This window comes from Cryptomeria japonica, chromosome 11, assembly GCF_030272615.1.
Source record: "Cryptomeria japonica chromosome 11, Sugi_1.0, whole genome shotgun sequence".
Taxonomy (NCBI): Eukaryota; Viridiplantae; Streptophyta; class Pinopsida; order Cupressales; family Cupressaceae; genus Cryptomeria; species Cryptomeria japonica.
Genome location: NC_081415.1, coordinates 359865750 through 359889492, shown reverse-complemented (window position 1 = coordinate 359889492; position 23743 = coordinate 359865750). Strand labels below are relative to the sequence as shown.

Genomic DNA, 23743 nt, shown 5'->3' with positions numbered 1-23743 from the left:
TATTTTTTTTTAATTTAATCATTTATGTTTGATTCAATCGCATACTCTGGGTATCTATCCATTTGGATTAGGCATTCATCCATCCGGGATGAGCATCTAACCATACGGGTTAGGCATCTGTCCATATGGGACAGGAGGTTTCATCTATCCAATACGGGATAGACATCTACCCATACGGGGTAGGCATCTATCCAACTCGGGATAGGAGGTGCTCTGGCCAGAGACTTAGACTCATTGGGACCATTCAGGTCCTGAGTCACTCACTAAGTACTACACTCCTCTAATAGGAGTGCACCGAGGTTGCCATCCTTAGAATAAATCAAAATAACATAATTCAAGCTTGAATTTTGCCTCGGAATTTGGCTTAAAGCCTCGAGAAGTCAAGCGAATCCATACGGGATTCCTTCTGAGTATGCATTGAATTACTTTTTCCTTTATTTTCCTTATCTTTCAATTAGAAGGCTTTGTAATCCATCTATTATACCAAATCCTAGACCCCATCCCGAACACCTGAGTACTAGGGACAACTTCATCCCTAGACTGCCTACATACCCGTTTCGGCATGGGATCAAGGCGTAAAGTATGTAGTTATGTTTTCTAATCTATGGTTTAATGTAAACTATTTGGTGGGTACGCAACCGTTTCTAGGGTCAATGTCCCAGACAGTTTCTCTGTTGTTGCTACCCACGATGGTAGCTTTTAAACAAAGGCTCAAGGTGACCTATTGCTTGTAGCCTAAAACATCTAGGTCCTAACACCTATCATAAGCGTCACCCTTGACCCAATTGTCAATTGTCAACAACTCTTCGAGATTAAGCCAAGTTTATAAAAGCATTTCACTTAATCAACCCTAAAGGGGTTTGCCATGGTTTAACCAGCAGATGTAAATTAATTTAAAGATTATCTTATTAGATTATCGATCCAAGGGGGATTACCCACCCCCTGGATTTTAACTTCCAAGTGTCCCTTATTACTCCCCAGCGATTTATAGGGACGATGCCATAGACGTCGTTGATGCAGCTTTATTAGGCATCATGTGCAGTAGTTCAACACAACGGCTTTACCCGTAAGCGTGACCCAGAGGCACCATTTATACCGAACGCTGCTAAGTTTTAGTTTCCAACACCTCTTGTTTAGTTTTCTAACTAAGAGATCTAACTCTTACATTCAATGATCTTAACATTATTCCAATGTAGACATAATTGAAACTCATATTGAGAAATATGACACAAAATTATCTCTACATATAAATGAAGGAAATTCTCTTGAAGTAGAATCTTATTAACATTCAAAAGAAGAAGAAAATTAAATAAGAGATCTACCATCTAATGACATCAATTACACAACTAGCATGGATAAATAAGAAAGTGTAACTTGTATAGAAATAACGAGAATTGAATAAATATACCACCATTAAAAGTAACTCGCATGACATTAAATTTGTCTTTTTCTAATTTTACCCCCTTTTTTAATAATATTGATACTTAGGTAAGAAATGAAATATCAATCTAAATTCATGAAATAAATGAATCATCCAATTAAATAAATCTACTTAGTTAAAATTCATTGTGAAGAATTTAATTTGTTCATTCCTATCTAAGTTTTCCAATCACTTGACAAAATGATTTCCCATTTATCTAATCTAGATTCAATTGTTGGGACCTATTTCCAATTTTAATCTCCTTTAGAATTTACAAATAGCGATACAATAAAATTTGATAAATTAACAATCCTTTTCTATGTATGCATATTCATATTATTAAAATTAATAATTACAACAAATTATTAAAATTAGTGTTAACACAGTCTTGATATATTAATATTATTAATAAATTATTATATTTTTATTCTATTTAAAAGCTATTAATACCTAATCTTACTTTGATTAAGTTTTATTTATAGAAATAATAACTATTGATTTATTTATTAGTGGTTAAATAAAATAAAAATATAGATAATAGTTGTATGATGAAATTACAGAGTTACAGAGAATGATTTTCTGGAGGCATCAACAGATTTCACATATTCCTAGATGCATTTTTTTTTTTGAAAAGGTTTATTTACAGAGAATGATTATCGGGAGGCATCAACAAATTTCACATATTCCTAAGATATATTTCTTTGAAAGGGATTATTTACAAAGAATGGTTTTTCGGAGGCATCAGCAGATTTCACACATTCCTGAGATGTTTTTTTTTTTTGAAAAAGTTTATTTATAGAGAATGATTTTACAGAGACATTGATAAAAAACAATAATTTAAAGAAAGGGTTTATTTAATAGAACGATTTTCTGGAAACATTGATATAAAACAATAATTTAAGAAACAGATTTCTCAAAAAGGAAAATTCCAGAGAAAATACTTTACACAAGGCACCAATAATTTGTTGAATAGATTTTTGAGAGAGAGTAGTTTTATTTTATTCTTACGGAGAATATCAAATACATTTGAAAATTTCCTTTCCTACAATCACAGAGAAGTAGACTACTCACGGAGGAAAAATAAGGGAACAAAAAGAAATACACACAATTGATCAAATCCTCATTCAAAGAGAAATAAGCTTCTAGTGCACAACTTTATAATCACAGAGAGGTAGAAAGAAAAATTCACTATTAAGGAATAAGATTTTCATTTGATTGATCAAACCCACAGGTGAGTGAAAGATTAAATCACAAGAAAGAAAATAATTTTTTTATTCACAGAAAAGAAAAGAATAAACACAAGAAAACAAAGATTCATGCATGGGTAATTAATCTCTATTCACAGAGAGAGGAATTAATTCTTGGAAAAAAATAACTAAAGAGGAAAAAGAGGATTTTTGCACAAATCTAGACTTAAACAGAAAAGAAAACAAAAGCAATATCTCTTTCTTTCTTTTTCCCTAAAGAAAATTAATTAAATAAATATATATCCTTACATAGATTTTTAAGGAGAAAAGGTTTACTTTTTTTTTTCTTTTTTTTTTTGAAACAACAAATACATATATATATATTCTTTTTTTGAATTAATAAAATTTCATTTATTAAATTTTCTAATTAACTAATATGGTAGATATTTTATATGAAATAAATTCTAAGAGAGAAAATAAACTATTTCTTGCAAAATACAAAGTTCACGTATGTCAATTAAAAGAATGCGAAGAGAGGAGAGCCTGGATACTCGAAGCTCGATGTAGAATCCCCTCCAAATTCTTCAAGCGATCCTCCCTTGATCCTTCCTAGCAACTTTGTGAAATTTCTTGAAAACAACTACTTAACAATCCTACAATGAAATGCAACTCAAAGATAAACCTACTACTTTCAATAACTTGAGAAATTTTCTTTCTTCAAAATAACCAACCCCCTCTTTTCAAAAACTTGCATACATTATATAGAAAAGATCCCTCAATTCCACTATCAAGGGAATTAATTGAAAGAAATGATTCTTTTCCAATATTGGATCCATGCAAAATTGATTAATATCTTAGTGGGGGGAGTTACATGCAAGGAAATTAAAGAATGAAGATTCCTCTAGAAGCTTCTAATTTCTCCTACAACATGTGCCTATTTGAAAATGGGAAATTAAATAATGCCTATTTAAATTATATTCTCCATGTGTGTATGTGGGTCCATTATTTAACCTTTTATAATAATTATTCAACCATATTCAATAGCTCAACCACAAAAAGATATAATAGTAATTGTATCAAATGAAAAGTGATAAAGGAGGGTTATGACACCTATGAAACCTCTCTTGCAATTTTCTTTAAAGTAACTTTTACACAACTGACGATATCTTTAAAAGCTTCCTTGGTAATAGGCACATCTCTCATTCTACTTGAGTGCCCACAACCACTAATAGAAATGGCACACTGGTGCATTGGTATCTCATATACATGTACACAGATACATAACACTATGTTATTGTTAATCTTTAAATAAATGTCAAGATTGTCTAGATCTGTCATTCAATGATAGCTAGCAAATTCTTCCTTTATAAAAGGTTCATCTGATAGATAAATATTATCTAGGGTCATGATTAACATTCTACACAGACTAGTATATTGTTGAATATATAAAGTTTTTTCTTAAGATACCTTCACAAGCTTTCTCATTTCATTCAAAAGGGGGAGAATACTGGCCAAAGTTAAGAGTGCCTCTATTGACTCTTGGTGTTCGTACATTAGTCCAATTAGGGATTTATATTCAGAGAAAACTATTTCTGTTAGTCCTCACAAGGAGATCCATCTGGTATCAACATCCTTAAGAAGCTTGTTTCCATCGGTTATTCCCTCTGCAAATATTTGATATTCTGAAAAATCATTTGGGGACTTCAATAGAAGAATGAGTACAACTCACGAACTAGATTTTCAACTCTACCTACTAAATCAAATTTGCTCATAATTCTAAAAGCTAAATTAAATATGTAGGCCATGGAGAGAATTCCAATCACGTATGGTGAAATAAAAGTTTGCAACTTTGCACAAAGACCATTCCTATGACCTTGAAATCTTGAAACCTTGCAACTCCATCAACTCCCACACATACCAACTTTTCGGTTACTAATAAGTCATGCATACTGCCAAATTATTTTAAAGATTTCTTAACTACCTCAAATATATTTTGTACTATGGAATTCTCTTTCATTTTAACAACATAGAGTAAATGAGGTTGGTGGACATGTTTCCTTACAATATACACATCCATACATATCCAAGAAGTATTATCTACTGTTGTAACTTCATCTAAAGATAATGCAATAAATTTTGACTGTTTAATATTTTCGTTTACATCATCTTTTTCCACCTCAGCAAGACAACTTGCGCATTCCCATCCACTATTTTTTTACCAATGCATCTGAGGAAGTCTAGGAACATTCATAAAGTTTAATGAAGTAGCAAAGTCAGGGTAGTCTGACACAGGATGACCATTTTTTAAAAGATGAAAAACAACACTCAATTGAACAAGTTTTGACTTGAATGTTTCTATCATCAAATGTTTGAATTGAGCCTCAATCGAACCTTGATGTTTAGTATTGTTCTCATCTCTTTGCATATGCTATTTATAGTCTTCTTCATACTTAACATGTTTACATTCTTCCTTTGTTTTATATCTAATCACCGGTCGTTCTTTTGCATCTCTGATTTGTTTTTCATACACTTGACTGATATACTTCTCTATGGTGTCCAATTTTAGTTGCAACTTCTTGTCCCTTTTTAGTTTCCAACTATAGATCATACACTTGCATTCTGTTGAAGGCTCATTGTTTGAATTTGGCACTTCTTCAATGAATGGGTACCTTTACACCCAATCCAACTAAAAATCCCTTGCCATTTCCCACTCGTGGCTTGATTTTGATTTTCCTTTTCTTTTCCCCTAGCAACATCATTTGCGCCTTTATCAACAACATCATCTGCATCATTCACGCTGACATTGCTTGTTGCATTGTCATCAACCTCAATTGATTTATTCTAACTATTTTAGGGATCCAATTCCACTGGAACATCATCTATGGTACTGGCATCTGACTCAATTAACAAATTTCAATCTTTCCCAAAGGTTCTTCGTTTGTCAATATTTTTTGGTGCATCAACGACTACTAATGTTGTACCTTCGTTTGATGGACCACCAATATTAACATTACAAAAGTATGACATTATGCTTATATTTCTACATTTTAATGGCCTCCCTTCAACACTTTCAAGACTCTGGTTGCTCGATATCTCTCGAGAAATACAAATTGAAAGAAATAGAATCTAAGAACTAAGAAGATAGACCCCTGGATTATGATTACTCAGGCGATGGATGAAACCCTACTAAATAATTTTAAAAAATGAACTAAAATTCACAAACTCTAAGGATAAATAATATTGTAAAAGAAATTTTCATTGTCACTTACAGATTAGTTTTGTTGAAGTTCGTTATACAACAATGTTTGTAATAGCAAATTGTCTATGATTTGAATCAACTATACAGAGCTCATAATAGAACAAAATGTGTCAAAAAAGTACCAACTTTTGATTCTATTTATACCAATCCATATTTGGCGAATTTTGCAGGGCATTTTAAAATTAATCTTAAATTTTAGAGAATTTAAGCGAGATTTTGGCATCGTAGAGTGAAAATGGGCGAATCTCCCCAGCTATTAAAATGATACTTTTTGATTTCCAAGGTGATCATGGACCTATAATTACCATTTAACTTACAACACATCTAGTGAAATAGGTCCTCCTAAATGATAACTTACAACACGAATGACAGAACTGATCCTCCTAAACTATTGTGGTATCAAATCGCTTAGTTGGCATTGGCAAATAAATGGGTGCATGTACAATGGAACCTTTCGAAGGTGTTGGCAATAAAAATCAATAAGTGTGATTGGTCCCCAAAATACGATGGTGAAATACATTGCCTATGGCTCAAAACATGTATAAATCGGGCGAATAGGAGATAGACCTTCGATCCGTCATATTTGCCAATTTCAAAATCCTTGATCCCGGTTATTCACCAATTGGTGAAAATTCACCACTAAAAAATACGCTAATTCAGAGTACATACTGTTGATCATGCATCCTCCAGTCATTGGTAGCTCTGCACGTGCTCGTCATGATGATTCTCCCTCAGAATTCGCACCATCCTTGCTTCATCCTCCTTGTTCTAGAGATCCAATTCTTCCAAATGAAAGAGTGAAAATGAGCTCTTTTCACCTTCCCACCCCCTTTTTATACACCTCTCACCTACCTAGATGGTTGTGCATGCACTCCCATTTACACTGGTTGTGGTCATTTTCACCTTCCAATGCTTGTATCTCTTGCATTTTAACTCAAATTTCACTTCCATTCGCTATTTTGGAATTCTCATGTCATTGTCGATAAATTAACCTTCTTTTTTATATTTTTTGGTCAATTTCTCGAGGGGGCACCCTTATACCCTGTCATGCCCTGGGCATGTTTTAATGTGATTTTTCAAAATTTATTTGAAACAATGCTCTAAATTGCATTGTGTCAAAAGGGGCGAACTGTAGACACTAAAAATTAGTCAACACTTGCATTCTTTATTTTTAACCTAATCGTGCATATATTTTTTATTATTCGCAGAATCCTATCTCGCTTCTCCCTTCCCATTTTATGTCCAGTTGATATCATTTTCTCCCCATTTTGAGTCTCAAATATCAATTTGTCCTAAAATCCATCCCATTGATGTCATTTCGTCCCCATTTCGATCTTGTAATATCAATTGCATCCCAAAACCTGTCTCGATGAGGTTAATTTGATCTCGTTTTAATCTTGTGGCTTCCTTTTTCCTATTTTCTGTCCCATTAGCATCATTTTCTCCCAATTTTCATTTTATAGCATCATTCCTACTGCTAAACAGATATATGATACTAGGAGTAAACTGAGAGGGGGGTGAATTAGTTTACTATCAGAAATCAGAACTATTGCATCTCAAAACCTTTAAACTGGAGCACAAAGAAACCAACACAATGAAGGATAAAACATGAAAGCACAATATACACAACACCAATATTTTTGACGTGGAAAACCCGGTAATGGAAAAAACCACGGTGGGAAACCCTGCCCACAAACAAATAATACTTCTTCAGCAGTATGTGAAATAATTACAATGGGGATTGCACTTGCAATCAGGCCAACCATCTAGAGCTCACTGCTCATCACAAAAGAGGAGTCTCACTGACTTACAAAACATTAGACTACAATCTGGAAAGAATGAACCGTGAAAAAAGCATCTCCTAATGCTTGATACAGTTCCAGTTAAGCACAAATGTCTACCCTGCAATACCAAAAACCTTTTGTCGAATAATATATCACTTGTTCGCACATAAACCTTCCTCTGATAATGCAGACATAACCATCGATCCCAAAAACCATCGATGTCAAAATTACATGAATAAGTCACCAATAAATACAAATCATCGACCTTATGATAAGGCCGACTAAACCCTAAACCCCAAAACCCTAAATAAAAAATAATTACATTACACGGTATCACCTGACCTATATTATCATAAAACTTACATAGCATGGACCTAAATCAAATATCAAAACAATTATATCCGCCGGAAATTCTGTTAAGACCAAAATCCAGCACGTTTCACCAACTGGTAGAAACCCTCAGTGAAGTAACACAGAAAGTCTAACCGAATCCAATTAGGACCACCATAACAGCACACCAGCTAATGCAAAGTTACCAAACACTCAGAATACGATCAAGAAGCACCTTCAGCATAATAGAAACTGATTCCATAAGACTGACCAAAATCGTCTGATTAAAACATCAAATATCACTTACTGGTAAAGCTAACTAGTACTAGGAAATACCAACCAATAACATAAGTGATAGTTATCGGAGCACCAAAACATGAACCAACAGAATGCGACAAGCATATAACCATCCATAATAAGCATCCAAAACCGCATCCAAGGATCTGATCCTACCGGATCAAAATCGAAGCCAAAACCAAGATAAACATCAAGACAAACCGGGATAGGTCCAACCGGGATAACAGAACCATATCCAACCGGGATACAGTGTGATATCAATGACAACACTTAACCAAATCGAGCATATTGCCAACAATCTCCCCCTTTGGCATTGATGGCAACACTAAATGTGAAAAACATCCAAGTGCCAAGGAATGCCAACAATCTCCCTCAAAGATATGATTTATTTTCACATGAATACTATCTCTCCCCCTTTGACATCAATAACAAAGGTCGGATACCAAGCCAAAAATACTGAACCAAGCAACAAACAACCCCCCCTGAGTAGTAGCATCATCTCATCAACCCGGATCAAAGAAAATATCTGATAAGCTTACCGCATTGATGTATTCCTGCATCTCTAAGTCTCTTCTGGAGGGTTGGTAACCTCCAACAGATCTCTGAGATATTCAAAAGTATCTTTAGGCAATGATTTTGTTAGAATATATGCAATCTTCTCCTTAGTAGACACATAAACCAATCCGACTTCCTTTGCTTCAACCTTTTCTTTTAAGAAATTATACCTTATAGAAATCTGTTTTGATTTGGAATGAAATACCAGATTCTTTGACAATGAATAGCAGGAGTATTATCACAGTGAATAACAATAGGTTCATCATAACTTATCCTTATATCTTTCAACATCTATTTCATCCATAAAATCTGAGTACAGTTGGTTGCAACAACTACATATTCTGCTTCAGCAGTAGATAATGAAGTACATGATTGTTTCTTACTAAGCCATGAAACCAACTTCTTTCCAGGAAAGAATGCACCGCCGATGGTTCTCTTCCTATCATCCACATCTCCTACCTAATCAGAGTTTGTATAGGCACATAATTTGAAATCATCATTCGTTGGATACCATAACCCAAGGTCTGTTATACCTACCAAATATCTGAATATCCTCTTGACAACAATATCATGAGTTCCTTTAGGATTTGACTGAAATCTAGAAGCAATATAAACAACATTCATTATATCAGGTCTAGTCTGAGTTAAGTACAACAATCCACCAGTCATTGATTTGTATCTACTTGGATTCACTTTAGGGGATTCATCATCCTTTAACAATTTGCAACCGGTTATCATAGGAGTACCGACAGGTTTTGAATTCTCAAGTCCAAATTTCTTAAGCAATTCTTTCATATACTTAGTTTGACAAATTAAAATACCTTTATCAGTCTGAGTAATCTGAAAACCTAAGAAAAATTTCATCTCACCAATCATAGACATTTCAAATTCATTCTTCATATCATCAACAAATTTCATGCATAGGCTTTCTTCTCCTCCAAAAATGATATCATCCACAAAGACTTCAATAATCAGCATGTCATCATGCTCAATTTTATAATATAATTTATTGTCAGCATTACCTTTGCTAAAATTGAGCTTAGAAAGAAATCTATCCAATCTAGCATACCATGCTCTAGGGCCGTGTTTTAGTCCATATAAAGATTTCTTCAATCTGCAAACCTTGTCCTTGTCTTCTGATAAAGAAAATCCATCAGGTTGCTCAATGTAGACTTCCTCCTCAAGATCTCCATTGAGAAATGCATATTTGACATCCATCTGATATACTTTGTAGTTCTTGTGTGCAACATAGGCAAGAAATAGTCTTACCGCTTCAATTCTTGCAACCGAAGCATAAGTCTCACCATAATCAACTCCTTCTTCCTGTGAATAACCTTTGCAAACCAATCTATCCTTGTTTCTTACAACTTGACCTTCCTCATTCAATTTGTTCCTGAAAACCCATTTAGTTCCAATAATATTCTTATCTTTAGGTCTAGGAACTAATTCCCATGTCTTATTCTTTTCTATCCGATCTAATTCTTCTTCCATTGCTTTCATCCAATTTTCATCTTTACTTGCTTCAATAAATGATTTTGGTTCCATTTGAGAAATCAAACATACCTCTTCAGTATCTAGCCTTCTTCTAGTCATCACACCTTTGTTTTTATCTCCAATGATCTGATCTTCAGAATGATTTAGTTTCACATACCTGGGAGTCTTTGAATTTTCTTGATTTACTAACTCTTTCTATTGTTCAACAGTCACAATTGAATTTTCTGATGTTGCCAGAGTCACTGATTCAATGCTCTGAGCAGCTTCTTGCATTACCGGTTCAGGTTTGATAAATTCATCTTCCGGTCCACATTCATATGATCTGATCTGATTACTGCCTTGCTCATCCACCTTAGCATTTATGCTCTCCATTATCATTTTCAATCCTTTGTTATAACATCTATATGTTTTACTCTTAGTAAACTAACCCAAAAATATTCCTTCATCACTTCTAGGATCAAATTTTCCCAATGCATCATCTCTTCTAATGTAGCATTTGCTTCCAAAAATTCTGAAATATCTAACAATAGGAGTATGACCAGACCATAATTCATAAGGAGTCTTATCGGCATCACCTTTTATGTGTACTCTGTTGAAAGTGTAATATCGGTATTGACAACTTCTCTCCAATAGATATCAGACAATTTAGCTTCAGTCATCATAGTCCTTGCCGCATCCAATATGGTTCTATTTTTCTTTTGCACCAATCCATTCTATTGTGGAGTTCTAGGTGCAGAAAGTTGTCTTCTGATTCCATTCTTCTCACAAAAGTTGTTGAATTCACTGGATGTAAGCTCGCCACCTTGATCTAATCTTAAGCAGTTTATCTTCAATCTTGTCTCAGTCTCAACCATAGCTTTGAATATTCTAAATTTCTCAAGAGCTTCTAATTTTTCTTTTAAAAATGCAACCCACATCATTCTAGAGTAGTCATCAATAAGTAACATAAAATATCTATCGTCTTGAAAACTTTTAGTCCTTGCCGGTCCACACAGATCAGTATGAATAAGATCAAGAATTTCATTAGATTTATCATGTATGCTTCTAAAAGAAGTTCTGACTTGCTTACCCATTTGACATTCTCTACATACCAAATTATGAGGTTTGACAATCTTGGGGAAATCTCTGACAACCTGTGTTGAACTGATCTTCACTATGCAATCAAAATTTACATGACACATCCTCTTATGCCATAGCCAACTTTCCTCAATCTGAGCAATCAAACAAGCTTTCTCACTGGAGTTCAAGTGAAAAATGTTTCCTTTGGTCTGTGTTCCAGAAGCAATTTCCAATCCAGATCTATTGATGATCTTGAATTTTCCATCCTTGAATTGCAAATGAAATCCTCTATCCACCATTTGACCTACACTTAAAAGATTATGCTTCAAGCCTTCAACATAATAAACATTATCAGTATTAGTCTTAACATCCAATGATATTGTTCCTTTACCTTTGATCCTACATGCCTTGTCTCCAAATATGACTAGTCCGCCATCAAATTCTTGTAGTGATAGAAATTTTCTCTTGTCACCGGTTATGTGATGTGAGCAGCCACTGTCTATAACCCATTCATCCTTTTCTTCAATTTTAGCAGCTAAAGCCTTCTCCTCAGTATGAGTTGCTTCAATGACAGGTTCCGGAGAATCATCCTTGATAGCAATAAATACCCAATCTTTACCTGAGCTTCCATTGTTGGTTCCACTTACAGGTTCATCATCATCATCAGTAATACCAAAGTCATCATCACTAGCATAATATCATGATTTATCCTTATTCCTTCTAAATTTAGGTCTGTTCTGATATTCTAGATTGGGCTTATAACTCTTCACAAATCATTCATGATTCCTAGCAGCTTTTTCAAGGCATCTAGAAGCAAAATGACCAATCTTATTGCATGAAAAACATTTAAAAGGCACTTTTCCTTCATACTTACTTCCAGTTGGTCCTTTAGGAATTCTTCTAGCAATCAAGGCTTCTAGCTCTTCAAGTTATCTATCTTCCCTTTCAATGTCCTCCAAATCTTTAACATACAATTCCTTCCAATCTATCTCTTGCTTATCGAAGGTTGATGCTTTAAATGCAGTTTTAGTTTTAGTAGCACTCTGATCTCCAAGTTCCTTAAGTTCAAAAGTAGTCAATTTCCCAAGTAGTGTATCTCTGGTAATAGGGGTACTTGACATTGTCCGGAGTTCATTAATTGCAGTAGCCTTCATCTTATAAGCTGGAGGTAGAACTCTCATAACCTTTGACACAATCTCATGCTCACTAACTGATCCGCCACAACATTTGATTCCCATAACAACCTCATTTACTCTATCCATGAAAGAACTTATCTTCTCATCTTCTTCCATCTTCAAAGTTTCATATCATACCAGAAACGTTTAGTTTTTGCAATCTTTACTACTTGGTTGCCTTCATAAAGAGTTTCAAGCTTTGTCCATATCAGTTTTGCATTCTCCAACTCTATGACATTCAATAGCTTTTCATTAGATAGGGCGCTTAATAATGCTTCTTTTGCTCTAACATAATTTTCAGCTCTCTTCTATTCATCAACAGGTGTTGGTGTTCTAGAATTAGGATCATGAGGTATATACCCTTTCTCCACTATCTCCCAAACTTCAGCTCCAAGACTTCTCGGATGAATCTTCATTTGCTCCTTCCATATTTTGTAGTTTGTACCTTCAAATCCAGGACTCTCCTTCTAGTAGGGGTTGATTGTAGAACCAGATGCAGTTGCCATCGGATCTCCTCAAGTAGTTAAGCTTCTGCAGAGAGGACCAATCCTCTGATACCGATTGTTAGATAGATCTGATACCATGAGTAAACTGAGAGAGGGGGGGGGGTGAATCAGTTTACTATCAGTAATCAAGACTATTGCATCTCAAAACCTTTAAACTAGAGCACAAAGAAACCAACACAATGAAGGATAAAACATGAAAGCACAATATACACAACACCAATATTTTTGACGTGGAAAACCCAGTAAAGGGAAAAACCATGGTGGGAAACCCTGCCCACAATCAAATAATACTTCTTCAACAATATGCAAAATAATTACAATGGGGATTGCACTTGCAATCAGGCCAATCGCCTAGAGCTCACTGCTCATCACAAAAGAGAAGTTTCACTGACTTACAAAACATTGGACTACAGTCCAGAAAGAATGAACTATGAAAGTAGCATCTCCTAATGCTTGATACAGTTTCGATTAAGAACAGATATCTACCCTGCAATACCAAAAACCTTATGTCGAATGATATATCACTTGTTCGCACATAAACCTTCCTCTGATAATGCAGACATAACCATCGATCCCAAAAACCATTGATGTCCAGATTACATGAATTAGTCACCTATTAATACATATCATCAACCTTATGATAAGGTCGACTAAATCCTAAACACAAAAACCCATAATAAATTTTTTTTACATTACACAGTATCACCAGACCAATATTATGATTTACATTACATATCATGGACCTAAATAAAATATCCAAACAATTATATCCGCTGGAAATTCCATTAAGACCAAAATCTAGCACGTTTCACCAATCAGTAGAAACCCTCAGTGAAGTAACACATAAAGTCTAATCGGATCCAAATAGGACCACCATAACAGCACGCCAGCTAATGCAAAGTCAACAAACACTCAAAATACGATCAAGAAGCACCTTCAACATGATAGAAACCGATTTCATAAGCCAGGCCAAAATTGTATGATCAAAACATCAAATATCACTTACTGATAAAGCTAACCAGTACCAAGAAATACCAACCGGGAACATAAGTGATAGTTACCGGAGCACCAAAACATGTACCAACAGAATATGGCAAGCATATAACCATCCTGAATAAGCATCCAAAACTGCAGCGAAGGATCTGATCATACCAGATCAGAATCGAAGCCAAAACCAAGATAAACACCAAGACAAACCAGGATAGGTCCAATCGGGATAGTAGAACCATATCCAACTGGGATATAGTGCTGACATCAATGACAACACTTAACCAAATCCAACATATTTCCAACACCTACCCCATAGCGTCACATCAGTCCCATTCGAGTCTTTTGATCTGTTTTGACTCGATTTAACCTAATTTTCCCATTTTGACTCAATTCTTCCCATTTTCTGTCTGAACCTTCCCATTTCTTCCCAATTTCACCCAATTAGACTTAATTTGACCAAAATAAGGTCTCTGAGCATCAGTTTGACTAATTTGTCCTTTTAGGTTTAATTAATTAAACCCTCTTTCTTGCTAACAATTCTTCTATAGTTAGATAAATAAGTATAATAATTTATTTATTTGTCCCCTTTGTTCATTAATTAAATAAATCCATTTCATTTATTTAATTTCTCCATAAATGCAAATAATAAATTAATATATTATATTTTTATTCATCTTTATCTGCTTTTTAGTGACAAGATATTTAATAAATCATTTTTATCAATTATCTCTATTTATCCTCTCATGTAAGGATAATATTTTCTTTTATTTATTTATTTATTTTTAATTCCTCTAATATATTCCTAATTTTCAAATTTTGGGAAACTAAAATCAATCCCTTTAGCAATATCTCATTAATCTTGATTTTAAATTCAAAAAGGAGATGTGTGCTTTCGAAAATCTGCTTTCTTCCATCTTTCTTGCTTTGTCTCCATCATCTTCATCTTGTCTAATGTGACATTAACCGTCCTTTAACCAAAAATCTTTTTGATCTTGGCCATCTATCAAATTTTGAGTTTTCTATAAAATGAGATCTCTTTCTCCCATCAAATCATCTAATTTTAGTGTTGTTACTCTGTCAAATCAATTATCAATCCATTTTACCACAATTTTCATAATCACACTTCTAGTAATCTCGTTATCACCCTTTCTTTCTTCATTTTTGCACTTCGCATGTAGAGAGAAACATATCAATATTGGAGACAAAAGGAGAAGCAACAATGTAGTACCCTTCCTTGTTTGAACTTATTAGACTCATATTTTATTATTGTTTACTTTCAGTGGATACATTACCATGATGTGTTATTCAGATTTATATGACATTATTTCATGCTTTATCTGGATATGAGATGCATAATTTATTTGCAGTATTTCAATACTTGTGATTTATGGCATTTTATGGATTATTGCTATGTACTAACATTTTACTTTATTTATGCAATGTAGAATTATATGTTGCATGTCCGCGAGTGTATTGGATGCAAGGGGATGATTTTCCTTCACTCATTTCGGTGAGACAGGGAATGTCGCGATTCTCCTTCATCGGTGTGTATACCGTGTTTTCTATATTGTATATATGCATGTGTGGTTCGGTGATGCAGGATATTGCAGGTACAAGTATCGGGTAGGTACGAGGTATCATCTCGACCTGGCTTCACAGGTTTGAGCGTGCCTTATATTTTCCGATGGAAGTGGAGGAGATAGTAGTTGACCCTATTTCACTCAGTTACACTCGTGTGAGTGTCATCAGTTGGTCGTCCAGTCAGTTAGTTCGGCCTTCGTATTTTGTCGTTTGATCTTTTATGAGTGTTTGCTTGATATTTGTTTAGTTTGTGTGTTTTAGTCGATTTGATTAATTGACTAAGTTTATGGAGTTATCTCATCGTTGATTTATGTATGCATTGAGATTATAAATTTAGTTAATTAAAAGAAATTATTAAATTAAGTTGCAAGCTGCATGATGTTAGAAATATATTTTATTTAAATTTTAGTGGAAAAATAAATTAGATTAATTTCATTTATTGTTTCCTAGAATTTTAAATAAATAAAAGAATAAATAAATAAATAAAAGAATAAAAGAATAAATAAATGAATAAAAGAATTAATTAGAATTAAAGTATTGCTTTAATTTCTTTATTTAGAAAATTAATTGATTTGCATGAGAAAAGAAAAGAAAGAATAATGATTTTTAATTATTGCATGTTAGCTTATCTTTTGTTATAAAATTAGAAAAGAAAATAAAATTACTTTTATTTTAAATTTAGGTTTTTGAGAAAAAACTATTGAACCTAGAATTTTAGTTTAAATAGGGGAATAGGTCTTTATTTTAGATACACAGGAACAGGTCAGGAAATTAAGGTGAAGAAATTTATTGGAAGCTTGTTGAAAAGATTAAGGCTCTTCTACAGATTTCTTCCAAGAAAGCTATACCAGGTTGGGTGGCTTCTTTTGATTGTTGTTTTAAGAAAATATTTTATTTCTTTCTTCTTTCTGAATGATGTATGTGTTAAGATGTTTGTCAAATCTAAAATCCTGTCTGATTATTTCTTGTTCTTGGCTAAAGTCTATTCCTGAAGTTAATTTCTAGTTTGTGGAAAGAAGTTATTACCTGGGTGTTTGTAGATTAAATTTTGAGAAAATTGGGAAAAGTTATTTTGACAAATTTTGCCAAGATTTTTATTGTGCATGGAACTCTGTGATATTATTAGTTATTATAGAAATAAATTTAATTATTAATTAAATTTATTGTATTATTAAAAGTCAAGGGAAATTATTTTATTATATTATTTTGGAGATATTATGTATTAATTAATTTCCTTGTAAATAAATTTGATTGGAAATAAATTTTGGGTGAAAAGAGAATTTACTTGTTTTAGATTATTGTATTAAAAAAAAGAATTAATTAAAAAAAAAAAATTAATTAAAAAAAAAATTAATTAAAAAAACATTAATTAAAAAAAAAATAATTTAATTAAAAAAATAAAAATATTATATATATATATATATATATATATATATATATATAGTATTTTCTGTGGTTTTAATTATGTTATTTTGGAAATGAAAGATATTTGAAAATTAAATCTTCTTTTTATTATATATTTTAATGTGATAAAATTATATAATATTATATTCGTAGAATATATATATTTATGCAATTATATTATATTATTATATATAATTTTTAATTTGGAATTTAATTTAGATTATTTATAAAATCTAATCGGGTTTATTTGTAAATTAATCATGAACATATAATTAGGGGGTTAATTTTTATGTGATTTTATTTAACTTTATTGGACAAATGACAACATTGATTTCTTGTATTAATATAGTTGTATTTTCTTATTTTCTGGAAAATTCCTTATTTGCAAGTTATTTATGCTTTTGGTTGTTTTAAGAAAAGATTGTCTGTATTAGGATCTTGTGTAAATGGTGTTTGCAGTCAAGCTTAATTTCATTGGTAATCTGGTTGAATTGTCATTGTGTCATATGTTATTATTTCTCCTTGACCAGGTGTTGTTGTATAACCTTTTTGATATGAGCCATTGTGTGTTTTTGTCCAAATGGTCAATCTTTGGTTAGTGATTGTGTATCCTTCACTTGTGCTTTGTCAAGATTGGTTATGGTTGTCTGTTTCACCATAGAGTTCTCGTAGAGAGACATTTCCTGTTAGTGTCCTATGAGAGAGAGTGGCTTTCGAGCGGGGGTCGTGCCCGAAGTGGATGACAGGATAACCCATCGAAAGTCAGTTAAAAAGTGATAACCTAATAATATATCGGGGGGGAGAGAGATAAATATTAATTAAGATAATGTACCTCGTGCATAGGTGTAGTGCTAGTACAGGGCTCATAATGTTACGAGAAGGCCTAGAATGGCAAACTTACCACCTTGTCTTCACGAAAGGATTGGTAGGGTCCGCATGAGACTTAGTTGGAACCGAAGGCTCGGGAGAGGTTACCAGGAGAAACCCAGGATGGGGGCCGAGACCTATGGAGGCTGTACCATGGTATCCGCCGTAAGACATGCGATGACACTCTCTCCTTAGAGTCACTTTGTGTTTTGTGAGTTGAGTTATATGGATGTTTGCAGAGTCTTGTAGTCCTTTCGTACTTGTCTTACTTTGCTTGCTTGAGGGTTTTCTACTATCTCCTAGCACGGTGGGGTGGTTCCATTTCGGAATCACATGGTCGGGTGGTAGTGCCACTTCCCATCGGATGTTCTGGATTGTATCTTCAGGCGAGGAAAGGCTTCACTGGTGTTTCTTGGTTTGTAGTTTATGTGCCAACTCTTGTTCGAGATCATTGTTTAGTTGAGACCTTGTGGTCATTGTATCAGACTTTTATGTAACCTTGATATTGTAACTTTGTAATCAGTGGCATTTTTGGAAGCCATGTATTTATGGATATTGTAATATTATGTCAGTGGAATGAATGTTATTGCTTTGATCTTATGTTTAAATGTTTTATGGAAATTGGATACATCGGGATACTTTTATTTCTTCATTATGAAATTTGGATGTATGTATAGTTTTAAACCTAAACATTCAATTTATCTAATTAAATAGATTAACTGTGGTGTTAATATAATCTACGAATTAATCTTCATTGGTAACCCTTAGGAAATCATATGTTAGACTTCCGCTGTGTTATTAAACGTGCAATGGTTATAGTTAGTGCACTTAGTCTTTAAAAAAAATTATTTCACCTTTAGTTGCCTAGTTGTGTTGTTTTCCTTTAGGGTTCTTGGCGGGGTATTACAAATAAAGTTTTATCGAAGAAGCATATGAGAGGATGGTTTGATTTAAATTTTGATTATGTTTCATTTTGATAATTTTGTTGGTTAGAGTAGGAACGATTTGCATGATTAATTAAGTTTCATGATTAGCTTGACTTGTTTCTCATGCTTTAGTTTGTTCTAATCCGATTTTCCCAGTCTACACATACATTCAAATACATTGACATTGCAAAGTCTAATGGTAGCTTTTGTTTATAAATTTATAATAATGGACATGCCATGTTATGATCCTAATAGAAAAAAGAATCAACCATGGATAGGATAATCATAACAATATTGCATATGTGGTTCTCGAGAATTTATAGCACAAACATTTTTTAGAATTATTTGTAGATACAAGTGTGAATATTTGTCTATAAGTCATGATAATGTTCTCCAAGCCACTATTTTTCTAAATGAAACCACAAATAATAATCTTTAATCTATGCATATCCAACTTTTCTAATACGTTTAATATTTTTGTACTTGTAATGTGTTTTATACTTTATAGATATTTGGTTTAGTTCTCTTCAATACTTTTAATGGCTGATTTGGTTCCCTTTTCCTAAAAAAATTAGGAGTATTGCTATAGTTCAAATAAAGAAAACCTAGTTTCTATTGTCTAGTATTAACCAACTCTTCAAATTTACCATGTACCACTAAATCAATAAAGCTATGTTATCAACATTAAGAATACACAAAATCAATCTCTCACATGTCACAAATTCACAATTAGTAGAACTTTTTTTTTGTATTGTACTAGTTCGTTTACTAGTGTTGATTAGAACAACTATTACACAAGCAACACACATTATGTATAACATGATACATGTTACAAAAGGGTGTTTCCATCTTTTATGAGTTTAATGTCCCTAGATCATCCAACGAGCTTGCCAAAATGAATAATCAATTTTTAAAAATACTTGATACTAGAAGAAAAATTTGCATACAACATATGTAATCAATGAAATAAATCATATGACCAAACAATCAAAGTTCCTATAAATTGAATTAATTTAGTTAGTAAATAATGAAAAGGAGTGGTAGGAGTTGACTAACATAACATTTCACATATTCTCTTTGTGGATATTAGCAGTTCACTTGGTAGTAAGGAAATTACTAGGAATGCTTAGTGAACTTCTAGAAATAACAATATACACAATTATGACTACAATTACAAGAATGTAATCATATAAAACAAGGGTGGATGTTTCGATTTATATCAAAATCAAAGATTATTTCCATAATGTTAAGGTTGGGACAAATATGAGGATATTTAGCACACCCATACAATTTCTATTTTGTTTTGTGTCCACTTCGATGAAAATTTCTTAATGATAAATGGCATATCATATATTAAACCTGGGTCACGATGAGATTCTTAATTATACCTATTTCACTTTTTTTTGTACTTATAATTTGTAGTATTTCTTATTGATATTTGGTTTAATTCTCTTCAAAAATACTTTAACGGTTGATTTGGTCCCCTTTTCCTAAAAAAAATAGCTATTTATATTTAAAACTATCTTTTCAAATTTACGATGTACCATTAAATCAACACAACTATATCATCAACCTTAAGAATGCACAAAACCAATCTCTCATATAGCACAATCTCACAACCATTGCAACTTTTTCATATTTTACTAATTATTTATTAGTGATGATTGGAATATCCACCAAACAATACACATTGCCTATAGCATAATACATGTTTCAAAAGGGTATTTCCATCTTTTATAAGTTTAATGTCCTTAGGTCCTACAACGACCTTGCCAAAATGAATAAATCATTTTTTAATGATACTTAACATTAGAAGAAAAAAATGCACAATGAAAGATATCTTATATGCCCAAACAATCAAAGTTCCTAGTAATTGAATTCAATTAGTTATATGAGTGAATCAAAACCACATTGAATGCAAACTTGGGTGAAATACACGTATTGCATTTCCTTTATGTAGATATTAACTAGAATTCATGGTTTGGAAAACTTAAGAATTTTTAGTAAATAATGAAAATGAGTGGTAAGAGTTGACTCCTATAATATTTCACATTTTCTATTTGTGAATATTACCATCGCTTGTATTAAGGAACATACTAGAAATGCTTTGTAAAGATCTAGAAATAACAATTTACACAATTATGATTACCACTACAAGAATGTAACCATATAGAACAAGTTAAGGGTGATTGTTTTAATTTATATCAAAATCAAATATCATCTCTATAATATTAAGATTGGGACAAATATGAAGATATTTAGCATACCCATATCATTTCCTTTTCTTTTGTGTCCACTTTAATGGAAATATATTAATGATAAATGACGTATCTTATGTGAGATTCCTAAATATAGCTATTTCACTTTTATTTGTACTATTTTTTTTTTTTTGTATCTTTGTGATTTATTCGTTATTACTACATCTTTATTCACACTTTATTCCATATATCAACTTCGCAATTCAAAATTACTATTTTGCCTAAAGTTCCTTTTCAATTGAAATAATAGTAATTTTGTATTATATTTTCCTATCAATAGTCACATTATACCTTATTATTAATAAAAGTTAATTAATACTTATAAACATCTTTAAATAAATATATTTGTTAAATGCTAGATTATTACGCAGGTGGTGTATTTTCCCATAAAATGAAATTGAAAAACAAAAGCTAGGGTTTTAGAGTGCGGGAAGAGAACGGGAGAGTCGGGGGCAAGAGCAAAGCAGGTGAGCAGAGCAGAGCAGAAGAGAAAGAAAGAGGGGAGAGGAATAAGTGTAGAAGAAGAAGAAGAAGAAGCGAGAGAAAAATAAGAGGAAGGAAGGAAGGATGAGCAGTCAGAGGGCGGTGTCGTTTCTGACGAATATGGCGAGGACGGCGTTGGGGTTGGGATTGGGGGCGAGCGTGGTGAATGCATCGCTGTACACAGTGGACGGAGGCGAGAGAGCGGTGCTGTTCGATAGGTTCGCGGGAGTGAAGGAGGAGAGTGTGGGGGAGGGCACGCACTTTCTGGTGCCATGGCTGCAGCGCCCCTATATCTTCGATATCCGCACCCGCCCACACACCTTCTCTTCCATTTCGGGCACCAAGGATCTTCAGATGGTGCATCTCACGCTTAGAGTTCTCTCACGCCCCGAGGAGGAGCATCTGCCGCGCATATTCCAGATGCTTGGCCTCGAGTATGACGAGAAGGTGCTGCCTTCCATTGGTAACGAGGTGCTCAAGGCGGTAGTGGCGCAGTTCAATGCCGATCAGCTGCTTACAGAGCGGCCCCGCGTCTCGGCCCTTGTCAGGGACAGCCTGGTGCGCCGGGCCCGGGACTTTAACATCGTGCTGGATGATGTGGCTATCACTCACCTTTCTTATGGAGCTGAGTTCTCCAAGGCGGTGGAGCAGAAGCAGGTGGCGCAGCAGGAGGCGGAGCGCTCCAAGTTCGTGGTGGCCAAGGCCGAGCAGGAGCGGAGGGCCGCCATCATTCGTGCCGAGGGCGAGAGTGATGCTGCCAAGCTCATCTCTGATGCCACCGCCAGTGCTGGTACGGGCCTCATTGAGCTCCGTCGAATCGAAGCTTCGCGAGAGATCGCCAACACTCTTTCTAAGAGCCCCAATGTTGTCTATCTTCCAGGTGGGAACAACATGTTGCTTGGTCTGAATCCAACCTCTTTCTCCAACGCCCGCTGATGCTACTCTTTATCTTGATTTACTACACCTCTTTCATTTTTGCTCTCGCTTTATCAGGCTATGATTCTGGGATTCCTTGATCAAACATATTATTGCAATACATCCTTGGAATGTGTCGTTTGGTATTACTCTCGTGTAATGTTGCGCTTTTTAACAAGTTTCAAAATTTTGGCCACTTTTTAATTTTTCGTGAAGATACTTAAGGTGCAGACCAGAGATAATTTTTGAGTAGCCCATGATTTAATCATGTTTAATTTAAACTGAAGGTGCAGCCTGGATATAATTGTTGGATGGCCCATTAAATAATCATGTTCAATTTGCATTTTTTTTGCGGTTGGCTGGGAAAAACGCAAAAGCACAGAAAATTTTGGCCTTGTACGGTAGTATTTTGCAACATTGGTGGGCTGTAATGTTTCAGTCTCTTTTTGAATTTAAGGCGTACTTGCTGTGTCAAGGAATTGTCTCTTTGCAATTCTAGAGATTTATACATATCTATTGTAATGTTCCCAATATAATTATTTTGTATTTCCCATTTTCTCTTTTTTCTTTTTGAAATTGGGCAAACTGAAATAGTATAGTCATAGTAAGCTACCGCTGCTTATGATAACCTTGAACAACAACAATTAAAATTGAACTTACAATATAGGAAACTCGATTTATTTTATTCACCCACAGCATTGGATAATCTAAACTGATTGTGAAATGCAAATTCAAAATTACATACATACCAACTAACTAAATACTCTACAGAAGATATGGAATACTATTAGATTTGTGACTGGATGATGAATGTTGGTAAACTGCGGAGAGAACTTCTGATATCTTAAATCCTTTCCCTGTCCCATGGATGATCAATGGATCTGACTTGAGTCAAACTATGTGATGCTGGCCAGACCTTTAAGTAACCCTGGTATGATGCAATCGGTTTGCAGTCTTCTCCTATTCACTCATAGAACCCTCCAATAAATGGCAGTAGGGTTGCTGCAATCTTTTCTTCTATGGGTTGCTACTCAAAATGTTGTGTGGTAAGGCTGTGATGCCACCACTAGCTGGTTCAGCCCATGAAACAGTCCCAACTCGGTGAAAAGCAGCAAGAATAGCTCTGGAATTCTAGCAACAAACCCTCCCAAATCAGCAAATCCAACCTTCTGACACTAGCAAATGAAAATGACTTCAAATTTTCAATTAATCTTTTACAAATCAGAACAATTATGGCTCTTGGATGGAATCAC

General features: G+C 33.8%; 1 protein-coding gene across 1 annotated transcript; it reads left to right on the top strand.

Moving 5' to 3' along the window:
* The first annotated feature begins 21488 nt into the window (after positions 1 to 21488).
* On the top strand, positions 21489 to 22941 carry LOC131040182 (prohibitin-3, mitochondrial). The gene has a single exon (XM_057973037.2). The coding sequence runs from the start codon at positions 21660 to 21662 to the stop codon at positions 22509 to 22511; it is 852 nt and encodes a 283-aa protein (XP_057829020.1). The 5' UTR covers positions 21489 to 21659; the 3' UTR covers positions 22512 to 22941.
* The last annotated feature ends 802 nt before the right edge of the window (positions 22942 to 23743 follow it).

What these genes read in the sequence shown, in the direction of transcription:
- LOC131040182 (XM_057973037.2), top strand. Translation starts at nt 21,660, where the DNA reads ATGAGCAGTCAGAGGGCGGTGTCGTTTCTGACGAATATGGCGAGGACG.